This window comes from Haemorhous mexicanus, chromosome 4, assembly GCF_027477595.1.
Source record: "Haemorhous mexicanus isolate bHaeMex1 chromosome 4, bHaeMex1.pri, whole genome shotgun sequence".
Taxonomy (NCBI): Eukaryota; Metazoa; Chordata; class Aves; order Passeriformes; family Fringillidae; genus Haemorhous; species Haemorhous mexicanus.
Genome location: NC_082344.1, coordinates 18,610,981 through 18,623,423, shown reverse-complemented (window position 1 = coordinate 18,623,423; position 12,443 = coordinate 18,610,981). Strand labels below are relative to the sequence as shown.

The following is a 12,443-nucleotide window of genomic DNA, read 5'->3' as shown; positions in this document are numbered from 1 at the left end:
AGAAAAGAAAGAAACTAGCATTTTATTAAACTTTTCTGTTGTAAAACTCAATACATTTTCAAAATACCTTCATATGGTTTATTTTACAATTTCGTGTCTTCATCACCAGTGATATTTAGTGATGTTAAGACAATGTTTCACTTATAGGAGCACTACGCATTTTGACTTAGGCAGGAATGATTAACATGTCTGCATATGATTTTAGTGTTCATGAACTGAAAAGGCTCTGTTGGTCATAAATCCTTTCAGTTCAATGGTACAATGAGCTTTGTGTAATTTTATGGACTTGAGAGAAGTATATTAGGTGACCCAACCAACACACAGTAAAAACTTGGTCTGTGATATAGCTAGACTTCCAAGGAGAGAGAGAATTTGTTCTGAATGTAACCCATTGTCATAGAATGAATAGCTGTGTAATGAATGCATTATTTCAGCAGTATTTTTGCTGTTAAAAGTTATTGCTGGTTTTGGGGTGAGAACTTCTAATGCTTTAAGTTATCTCATATCTTCACTCATTTGCTAGTCAGAATTGTCTTCCTGATGCTTTTAACACAAATTACATTCACAAAGCCTACATCTCCCATTTTGTTTGGATGGATGTTTCTTTCCTTGTGTCTCTGCATACTGTTTCTGTGAAGCTGTAGCTTTTATTTCTGATCTAAACTTTTTTTTTTTACAGAATTCTGTCAAAAAAGGTCATTTTAACCTTTAAATAAAAGTCTTACATAATTGCATAATGTTTAAATAAAAAACCTCTAAAAATATTTAGCTCTTGGAATATTGTTAACTGAATATTTATTCAATATAATCAAAACACTGACATTGAAAATGTAACTCTGCTTAGCTCTGAAAACCAACCTATGGCATCTAGTGGTGAAATATATCTAAAACATTGTGTAGTATTTGCTTTAGGAAAGATTTTTGCTCTACCATTACAAAATAAAAGTTGAATCTGCTGCCTCAGATTTTTTTCTGCATCTTACATCCCTTTGCTGATTAAATGGTCTGAGTTAAGCTTAAGAAAAGGAAGGAGAGGAAAGTTTAGCTTCATAGAGTTGGAAGCTGAGACACTTATTGAATTACCGGTTATTGAAAGCTGTTGCTGCACTAATCCCAAGCTATGTGTGTAAAGTTTCTGGCTTTGCCTGTTAAGAAGTTAAGAGAACTCTTTTTTTTTTTAATTTTTTTTTTTAAATTTTTTTTATTTGGTGGGGGGGGGAAGCCCTCAAATGTTCACCACATCAATTAAAATTTTGCTAATATAAACACAAAGATTCACCTATTTCCCTGCACTTTGTTCCTGATTCCCCATGTTGCTAATATGTTATCTCTAATCACCCTGATACTCTATGCATATGTTCATGTTTTTCAGTTGATAACAAATATTTTTTAAGACTCATTTTGTAAAGGAAATTTTGAGTCTCAGAGTGGGGGAAAAAAATTCTGAAGTCCTTGCTGAGAAGCAATCCTAAACAGCATCTTTAATGTAATGCCATTTTCAGAATCTAATGGTTCAGAGAACAAAAATGTGTGTCTCTTCTAATATAGTATTATAGTAGTGTTAAAAATGAAAGGTTAAGAGGAGAAAAAAAGAGGAATTATTTCTGTAGAGTTTAATCAGGGGTTTGGTTAGAATACATTTAAATGTGATTTCAAATCTACAGATGAGGAAAAATATTTTAATTGAACTAGTATCTTTCTGATGATTAAATCTGCCAGTTCTTGAATATGTAGTTAAATACTTGATTTTACTTATTTGAGGTTATTTTCAACCGCAATTAGATATACTAAAAATAGCTTCAAAACTGGTTGCTTGAATTGATGAATACTGATTTTTGCCTTAATACAGTGGAACTGAGGAATCAATTTGTTTTACAATATCTTCTACTAAATTAGATCAGAAACTCAGATTTCCTGAAATAAGTAATGACTGTCCCTCTTCTAATACATTGCTTTTGGTGGTCAGAGAAATGGTTTGCATTGTGCAAAACACAATGCAGATATATATTCACATGTGTCTGTGAGAGTTTCTCTTTTGATACTGTATTAAGTTTGATGGATATTTTTTCCTTTTATTGGGTTTTTGTCATGGGCACAATAAAACTCCGTTAGAAATAGGAATTCAGCTCTGAGGTTGTTGTATAGCTTTAAAATGAAGAAATCCTGTGAATTATAGAAGTATATTTCCTTTGGATTTCGAGCTGTTGAAACTTTTCCCTTGTCAATTTAAGAAAGTTATTTTTTTCAGTGAAACTGGTATTTCCATGTAATGCCTTTTATTCAAAAACAAGGTGGCGTGGATGGTGCCTCAAAGTAATGAAAAATGCAATAAATCAAGAAGAGGCCAGGTTTTTTGCTTTTTTAACTTAGGAGATGTAAGCATCTGTGTGATAAGCTACACCATAATGGTGCAATGGGATTTCATTTCAAGTTAGCCTTTAAATTAATTTTTAAAATGAGATGGAGCATATTTTTCTCTGCTTTCTGGAGCTATGATTTTTTTTTTCTCTTTGTTCCTGATGAACTAGAATTGTAACAGAAGAAAAATAGTACACTTTTATATTGACATGATTGCTACTTTTTTTCTGCATCTAGGAGGAAAAGAAGAAGTTTGATAAAGAGACAGAGAAGAACTACAGTTTGTTAGAAAAACATTTGAATTTATCAGCTAAGAAGAAAGAGCTACAATTACAAGAGGTATTGTTGCCTCTCTTTTTTAATGCAGGCTGAAGGCTTTGGAATAGGTAAATATACTTATGCAAATGCAGAAACAGCATTCTCAGTGGTAAAACAAACCAATTTTCTCATCTGGGAAAGTTGGTGAGAAAATCAATATTTGCTGAACTTAGTACCTCCACCATTTTCTGAATCAAGGGTTTTGTGTGTATGAAGCACTCAGTCTCATGTAAGTTTTTATATATAATTGAGGGAGTAAGGAAGTGCAAACATACTGTGAAAAACTCTGAATTTCTTGTAAGACTTTACCATTCCTGTAATTTGCATTGCATTGTGAGTATTGACTGAATGCCCTGTGCTAACACTTATAGCAGAGGACAGCAAGATTTTATTCCCAAATAAAGTGGGTTAGTGCCTTTGCTTTTTCTCACGTTTTGAAGATTTGTTTTGGGTTTTTTTTGAGTAGTGCTATAAAAAAGTTTGGTGACAATTTATAACTGATAGATTTGTTTTGCCTGGAATTCCTTCTGGTTCCCTCTGGGTTTATTATCATCATCAACTTATTTGTAATAGTTTTTATTTTTGTAGCTACACTGAATAGTATGTGAAAAGACTGCTGGGAAATCTTGTAGAGGTTTGCTGTAGCCAGAAGGACTTTTTTTCCCAGAAAAATGTAATTATGTCAGAATTATTAATGCTTAGACTATAAAAAACCTTAATGTTTTCCTCGGGGATAACTCCTGTCCCTGCCCTCTACCCCATCCCAAACATTCTATGCCATTTTTCATAAAAATGGTTAATATTACTGGCAAAGTTACCCTGGAATTTCTCTACTCTTGAGTTTCACTAAGATGTCACTTCATCATGCTGCACTTGCAACATAGACCCTCAAATGTGTAAAGAAATGTCTGTTGGGGAGTTGGGTTGTCCCAGTGAAGTTATTGGGCATGGCTCATGTGTCAGGACCTGTACTTTTGTCAAATTGATCAGCTGCCAAAGAACTTTGATGCAGAGAAAATGATAAAGGGCTGATTGTGATCGCTTGATGAAATACGGGTTCTTGATATCAAATCTGAAATGAGACCTAACCTAAATGGAAAAATATGTTATGCCTCTAAGAGGCATTTTGAAGCTGTCTCAAATATAGCCTGAAGCTTTAGAGCATGTGTGAAATCTAGAATGAGCAAATAGATTTGTTTTAAATGTCCTTCAAAGTTGCATGAGCAAAAATTCTGAAATTATTCAGTCAGGCTCTCACATTTATGTGTTTAATATTGAGGTATAAATGTTTAAGAAAAAAGGCCCTTGGGGTGTGTTGTCAGAGGAGATAAGAAACAATTTCTTGCACAAGCTTAGAGAACAGGTGTATATAGTTGCATTATAATGTATATAATTTAGTTTTATTCATTCACTACTTGTGTCAGTTCCTGACTGGAGTAAATAGTGCAGTGATAAATTTGACAAAAATTTGATGAAAAACATGCCATGTTGTGGAGTGTGTCTTAATATGAACACAACTTTTAACTCTACTGATGGTGGGATATTTCTGTAATTTTACTGAGGCATGGTGTGTTTCTCACTTCTCTCTTTCTTAGCAGTACACAAACTACAATGCAACTTGCTGGGTGCATGGGGAGGCTCATGCCTCAAAAAACTGAGAGATGTGATAATGTATTCTGGACTGTGTGGTGAGCCAGATGTCCTCGAAGATCCACTTCAGAGTCACTTTCTAGGGTGTTGTGGTACCCTTCATGTATATATGATTAGAAGCTTAGCTGACAACTCAAACAATTCCTGTGTTTATAAGCTGACAACTCAAACAATTCCACAGTTTATGGGATGCATCAAAATGGCATGGCTTGTTGAAACATATTTGCTTACTGAAATACTTATCAAGGCTTAATTTATTTAATGGTATTTGTGGTTATGCCCCTTTAACTGCTGAGAGTTCTCCAGCACGGAGCAGTAAAGCCAAGCATGTCTTAAGGCAAAACTGTCTTAAAGCTAATTTGGTTTATCCTCTTAAAGCACAGCAGTCACTGTTCTGCCTGAAGGATCTAGTCTCAGTATTTAAGAGAGAGTCTGATAGTAGGTCTTGTCCTTTCACCTAACCCTTTCTCCACTTCCTTTGGTAATTCACTGTAGATGCATTTTGTATTATCTTTGTGGGCAAAGACTAAGTGTTAGTTACTTTGAGTAACCTTTTCTTTAATGTTATTAAAATAACAGTTTCTATAACTAAATTCTAAGACTAATTTAAATGAATCTTACATGTACCTTTAATAATAACTTCATAAAATAATGGCTAGGTGCTAGAAAGTGAAATATTTAAATGCAGATGGATGTTAGCTGAAATGTAGCTGTTCAGCATAGATATGGTGTCGGCATTTCTGCAAAGCTGTGCTAAATATCAGCTGCAGGTAGAAAGGCTGCATTTTTAGACACTGGATGCTCTGGGGAAACTTGTGGAGTGTTGTACCAATAAGTGAACTTTTTTCCATTGCATTTTTTGCCAGTGAGAGTGAGCACAGGTGTGGGATGGGTACAACAGCATTCTGGCTATTTACTGCAGTTATTGGGTTATAGGGTAAAATTTACAGCACCAGCACTGTAGTTTTCAAAAATAACGTATTTTTTCTTTAATTTTATTGGAGAGATGATTTTCCCCTTTTCTAATGGATGATGCTTTTAGCTTCCACTCTCTGTTTGGGCAGGTACCTTTGCAATGCCGTTTAAAGTTGGATTCCCTAGAAAAGAAGCTTAAAGAAGTGTTGCTGGAATTTTTCTAAAAAGTCTAGCCTCATGATTCAAAACAGCATATGTTACCTAGCGAAAGGGAATTGCTGCTGCCATTTAAAAGTAAATGAATGATTTATGTTGAAACAAATCCCTCAAATATGGTGAAAATTATCTGCTTGCCACTTCTGTGTGTGTGTTATCCTGAAGCTGTCTGCAAAATGTCTGTGAAACTTCATGAGGTGTGCTCTGTGTGCAGGCAGATAACCAAGTGGAGCAGAACAGAAAACACTTCTATGAGCTGTCCCTTGAGTACGTGTGCAAGTTGCAGGAGATCCAGGAGCGGAAGAAATTTGAGTGTGTGGAGCCTGTGAGTATCAGGGAATTCAACCTTTACCTTTCATAAGGGATGGAGAAGGAATGCATTTGAGCAAAAGCCAAGCTTTGCTTTCTGGAAAACACAACTAATTAAGTGACTTAACATAATTCAAATTAACTTGTTATATCTGTACAGATTCCTAGTGCAGATAAATTTAACCAGGTGTGTCAAACCTTACCTCAGTAGTAAGAACTGATTTGGAGCCACTGATGTTGATTTCAGAAAATGTGTGAAACCTTTTGTTGTACTGCAAAAACCTCAATTCACGTTGTGAGATAGAGTAGAGGATTCAAGAAGATGTTGGTGTCAAGATTCTTGCCTTGCGTTTTCTAACCGATGAAATGTTATTGCTGACTAATGCAAGGAATCTCATTTTAATTATGGAAGGTTGGGTTTAGAGGCCTGCTAGTAAAGAATTGCAGATATAAATCAATTGGGAGGGTGCTGCTGGGTAAGAAGCCCGTTCCTGGGTAGCCTGGTATGTTTAATTACACTTGCAGTTGAATCTGTGCAGAAATCAAGGGGTTTAATTTAATTTTGGTGGAATCAGTGCTGCATGCACTGATAAGACTTTCTTAAATCTATGAGAAGAACTTATTCTAAAAATTTTCTAAAATGTAAAGTAGCTTGGTATTTTAAATACAAATTTATCAAACAACAAGAGAACAGTAAGTGTAATACTGTTGGATGGACTGTAGAAGTGACTTCCATTTTCTCATGCTCTGAAGTCTGTGCTTTTGGGCCAAGTTTGTCCTTTTATTCTGATTCAATTGTTTTAATGTAATAATGAAAGAAATGTTTTAAATTACCCTAATCAAAATAGCTGGTCATTATGCAGTTATTAAGAACTATCTATTCTAATATAGATAATTCCTGTATGAAAAAAAAAAGCTAAAATACTTAAGAGGGAATAAATTGCTGCAATTATATTAGCATTGTTTAAAGAAGGAAAAAATGCTGTGAAAAGAGTGGTTGTGTGGCATTTTTCTGGTGTAGACATTTTGGCTTTTTTTTTTTTTTTATATTTTTGAAAAATATTTTTCTAACCCTAAATAGTTTTGCATTTGGTTATTGTGTTTCAGACTAGTTGAAGTATCCTCAGAGCCAGACTAGATAAATGAATTTTCAAATTATGTTCTTGCAACATGTCCCTTTCTCATTTCTGAAAGCTCCTCCTGGATGGGGCTGTACTTTGTGTTGCCTAATTTGTACTTGAAGTTCACACTACACTACAAAGCTTCATACCAAATTCTTCCTTTTCCCTTAATACTTAAAATTTATGGGGGTTTTTTGCATTTGTTGAAAATGCTTTATTTGCTCTATGACTTCAGACTTTTATTAAGTACATTCTTTGTCTTGCTCTCTTTAGAGAGTTGTTCTTTTATGTCTCACTTGCTTTGTTCCAGCAACTGAACTAAACAGGAGAGTTAGACAGGACTACACCTCATGCTGCTTCCAGTGTAGTACAACTTGTTTGTTCTTTTAAATTGAAATACTGAAGTCAGCATATGCTAAGTGGGTCACTTTCTGGTTCTGACAGAAGGTCAGATCTGTGCACAAAAAGCAGCAATGGGCAAAGCTTCCTTCTTCCAGCAAACCAGATGACTGATGTGACAGTCATCTCCACGTGGTCATTAGCAGAGAGAGGAATGACCAGGGAAAGGGTGACGAAAGGTCAGAATGATCATTACCTTCTCGTGCACAAATACATGTTCCAGACATCCTTGGTATCAGAGCAGTTGTAGGAAAAAGTTACATAGGAAAGTTTGGGAACATGGGATACACATTTCCTATGTCAAATGGACAGCAGAGATCAGTTGTGAAATTCCAGAGACAGGGCCATCCAAAATGTCTGTATTCATAGATCATCATTTGGATTTAAATATTACTCATAAAGTGTAGGCATTTATGGAAATTTGTTTTAAAATAATCATTTTGTAATCTGTCTTTCCAAAAAAAGCCTATGTGCAGCAATTGTATTGAAGAAAATGGAGGTTTTTTTTGTTCTAACAAGTCTTTTTCTTTCTATTTCAGGTGCTATCATTTTTTCAGGGCTTGTTCACTTTCTATCACCAGGGATATGAACTTGCTAAAGACTTCAATCATTACAAAATGGCCTTGCAGATAAATATACAGAATGTAAGTTGAGTCTACTTTTGTGAATAATATCGCTTGCTGAAGTTGCTGCATGTGCAGTATCTGTATTGCCAACACTTCCTTCCATGTGAGTACATTGCCTGTGAATTTTGGGGATATGGTGCCATCTCCTGGATAACCAACCACATCATTGAACAAATCATCGCTAATTCCAGCGAGTTCTTTGCAATTCCTAATAATACTGTAAAAAACAAGCATGAAGTAAAAGGCCTCCACTCCTTTTTTACTTTTTTTGGAGATAGAAATAATGCAAGGATTATTTAAAACGAATGAAGTCTGTTAAAAATGCATAAAACACTGGATAATTCAGAGTATGGGTAATGAAATATGAAGTTTTCAGTGCTTTGGATATGCTTTGAAATTGAGTATGTGGTGGTCATGTCTGAGGGTCATTTCCCTATAGGGTTACATTATCCATTACGAAGAAAAGGGAAGAAAACCAGCTGGTCACAGCAGTGTGGAGTTTGTGTTTGTCTTGCAGCAGCCCTTTCAAACAAGAACATCCCTGTATCCCTGTTGGTTTGGGGTGCAGAATTGTGTAAGGAGACTTGGTGTTGGCACCCATGGCGTATTTGACAAAATGATCTGTTCCTTCAAGGACAGGCAAATGGGGCCACCACTAGCTGAGTGTGCCCTCATCCCAAATCTCCCAGTGTGATCTGGACTGAGAGCGCAGGAAACAAGGTGAAGGCTGAAGCAGTGGGACTGAAAGAGTTTCTAGTCAAATGGTCTCCTTCCTTCCTTGAGATTTATGAAGAACAAAGCTTGCTCAGAGGAACTTGGGTGTGCCAGAGGCCTCTTGGTAGGAAGCATACCACACACCTCACTGCAAGCAATCAGTTCTTGATGGTGCATTTGTTTTGTTGACCTCTGAGGGCAACTGGAATTAAGACACAGAAAGTACTTCTTGGAGAGGGCAGTCTGTTTTTAGAAATGGCTTAACTAGCAGGGAGGTGGAAGGGAGGATTACGGTTGTTGTAATGCATAGTGACGTGATTCACGTGTCACCTACCATTCCTTTAGTTTTCTTCCTGTATGTTCAAGTGTCAAATTTCCTTTTGAGGTGGTGTTTGGCATGAGAAAGGGAACTGGTTAGTGGTAACTTTGTAAGCAGAGATTTGTTGTAGAAGTCAGTGCTTGTGGGGAAAATGTCAGGCCAGACTTGCTTCTCCTGTGTGTTTAACAGAGTGAGGAGCAGCTTAGAGGGGAACTGATGCCAGCTGAAACATGAGAGGGAAACTGATAGAATTTTGAAGAGCTGGGTTTCAGATGGAAAGGAGCCAGTGGAGTGATCTGAAGAAGTGATGAGCAGTAATAAAGCAAGCTAATCTCAGCAGCTGCATTTTCAATTGACTGAGTGGTGGCACAGTGTACCCCACCAGACACTGAAGCGCTTGAGCTTTGCAGCTCAAGTTTTATGGAAAGATAGAGGCTGAAGAGAGAAGGCAGAACAAGGCTCAACAGCTATCCGAGGTAAAAGGAGAATAGAAGGGAGCATTTGTGAGAGGACATGACACATTCTCCTCTGTGCTGAAGATCAGCAAGACATCCCAAAGGAAAAAATGAACTGGGGTCTGCCTTTGGTACAGCTGAGCTGCTGGCAGAACACTGGATTGATGTGTTAGAAATTGAAGGGTACACGATACAGTACAGACAGCTTAGCTGGATATGGAGAGTGATTTAAGAGGTGCCAGTATAACTCTAGTAGTTGCCTTTCATTCAGGTTGTCTTTACTGTGAGAATTATCCTGTAAATTTCCTCTCCACAACCTACCACAAACCCTGCATTCCTCTCACTGCCCATCTCCTCCCCTCAAGTGAAAGAAGGTAAAAGACCCACCCCAGCCTTGTAGCCCAAGCTCTAGAAAGCTGGTTCTTCCAAAAGTTGTGCTATCTTGTATGCTTGTCCTGGGGAAAAGATAAAACAGGTGAGGTCCCACTTTCAGAAAAAATGAAGGTGCATTCAGAAAGCAAAAGATACATAAGCATGCATCTGGAACTATGTGCTTTCCTCAAAACACATGTACCAGCTTGGATTTTAAAGTGGTTTTCAGTGTTTTTGGCTTTGACAGGTGCATATGTAGAGAAAACCAGTTTTTACTATGATTGTTGTGGTTTTGTTTGCTCATTTACCAATTACCAGTGTCTTTCAGACCAAACCAAAGAGTTTCTTGTGTCAGGTGTGAGCTACTCAATTGTTTCGTGTAGTCCTGCCAAGTATGTTGTGGGTGGCATGGTTACTTTCTGTAACTTTCTTTTTGTTTTTGCTCATATTCTGATAAATATTTATCTTCCTGCTGCTTGCAGACTTTGGAATAAATGACATTAATAATGGAATAATAATCAACTGGACTTCCAAGATTTTTTAGGTTGTTTTTGTGTGCTTCTGCTTGTGTGTGGTCCTAACATTTGGCACATACATAGTCTCAATCTGTATACACTGTTGGTGACCTTCCTGACACTTTTTTCCTCAATTACCACAGAAAATCCTCTACTTCCTGTCAACAAATAAGAGTCGCATGAAATAAGCCAATATATGTAGTAATATTTTTCTAAGGAAATTTCAATATTCAAATTTTTTTTGCACTTACTATTTCACTTCTCTCTGAACAGGTCAGTGCATTGTTTCAAAACCTACTCTGGCAGTCTTAGTGTGCTTTCCACAGTCATAGCAGCTGATGTCTAAACCTCACATTGATTTTGAAGAATATCAGAAAACTTGGAGAATAAACACATATATGGGAATTGTGCTTTAGGACTAAATGTCCTAAAATGTTCTGGATCGTTGTCTCTTTTTGTAGTTATTTGTGGTAGGTTGGCCCTGGCTGGATGCCAGAGGCCTGCTGTGCTATCTCTGCTCTCTCTAAAGCTGCTCTATCACTGCCCTCCTTAGCTGGAGAGTTTGTGGATTGAGAACAGGACAGGGAAACCAATTACAGACCAATTAGAGGCAAAACAGACTTGACTGGGAGAATTCAGTTTAATTTATTAACACATAGGGTGGGGTAATGAGAAATAAACCCCAAATCTGAGAAAGCAGGAGAATGAGGGTTATGGTTAGTTCTTCACATGATACCTCTACTACTACTTCCACCTCAGGGGGAAGACTCCTGACACTCTTCCCCTGCTCCAGCATGGGGTCTCTCTCATTTCAGACAGTCCTCCATGGACTTATCCGATGTCCTCAGGCACTTCAGGGGAATCTCAGCTCTGGCACCTGGAGCATCTCCTGCCCCTCCTTCTGCACTGACCTTGGCATCTGCAGAGCTGTTCCTCTCACATACTCTTGCTCCTTCCCCTGGCTGCATTTGGCATTGTGTGGTTTTTTCCTCTTAAATACATTATCCCAGAGGCTCTACCATGGTCACTGATGGGCTCAGCCTTGGGCAATGGCTGCTCTGTCTTGGAGCTGTCTGGCACTGGCTCTGTGGGACACAGAGGAAGCTTCTATCACCTCCTCACAGAGGCCCTCTCTGTAGCCCCCCACCACAAAAACCTTGCTGTGCAAACCCAGTACATGATTCCTATCAACCAGGAAAAGTCTTCCTTCCTCTCTCCTTACCAAAGGGTTCTTGCTGTCTCGTTTTAGACACGAAATCGTTTTGAAGGAACAAGGTCAGAGGTGGAGGAGCTCATGAACAAGATCAGAAGAAATCCTCAGGAACATAAAAGAGCAAATCACTTCACGATGGAAGGCTACCTCTACGTGCAGGAAAAAAGTAAGGTGTATTTTGTACTCCACAGTGCCCATATTGGGCATATGGGCAAGTCTTGTCTCTACAGGTTAACATGATGATCCAAAGAATTTACTGCTGATTAAAGAGTCATCTAAGTATATTTTCAAAGTTTTTAACAGCATTGTTGCTGTGGCTCATAAAAAGAATATTGAGCTGAAATTGTGACAGTTTTTAGTAAAAGTGACTAAATTCAGGGAAGTTTTGTTTGACCAAAGAATGGATTTCATTTTGTTTTTAATTCCTTACTAATGACCCCCCTCTAGAACTGTCAAATATTTGTTGTCAGCCAGCAACATGAGTTGTCAAGTTAGCCTCTGAAAATTTGGCTTGTTGCATATGATGAAATTGAGTGTCATTTCCTTGATTCATTGATACATTTCATTACCTAATTGTGATGATAGGGTCAAATAAAGCAGACTATATGTTAGGTAGCTAGTGTTAAAATTCTTGCTGTGAAGGTGCATGTTGCATAAATCATATCCTGTCAACACTTCAAACAATTATAAGTCTTTCTCACACTAGTAAAAAAGCCAAACAAGATGCAGAACTCTTGTTGCTCAAGGAATGACAATTTTATGTAATTTATTATTTATTTTAAAACATTTTGCATAAATCATTTTTTGACATCTTTGCCCTTATAGAGTGAAAAGATTCATTTGCAGACTTTTTTTTTAGGAAAAGTTAAGCAATAGAAGTGCAGAGATGCAAAGGGTCAGAATCCAAGTTTGAACAGTTAGCATTATGGTGCATATCTCAGCA

General features: G+C 37.2%; 1 protein-coding gene across 1 annotated transcript in view; it reads left to right on the top strand.

Moving 5' to 3' along the window:
• The window catches only part of ARHGAP10 (Rho GTPase activating protein 10), a 138,622-nt gene that overhangs the window by 54,211 nt on the left and 71,968 nt on the right, over positions 1-12,443 (top strand). Inside the window, exons 5-8 of the mRNA XM_059843966.1 lie at positions 2,596-2,697; positions 5,672-5,782; positions 7,826-7,930; positions 11,537-11,666. Coding sequence (XP_059699949.1) covers positions 2,596-2,697; positions 5,672-5,782; positions 7,826-7,930; positions 11,537-11,666 — 448 coding nt within the window. The remainder of the gene's footprint in view (positions 1-2,595; positions 2,698-5,671; positions 5,783-7,825; positions 7,931-11,536; positions 11,667-12,443) is intronic.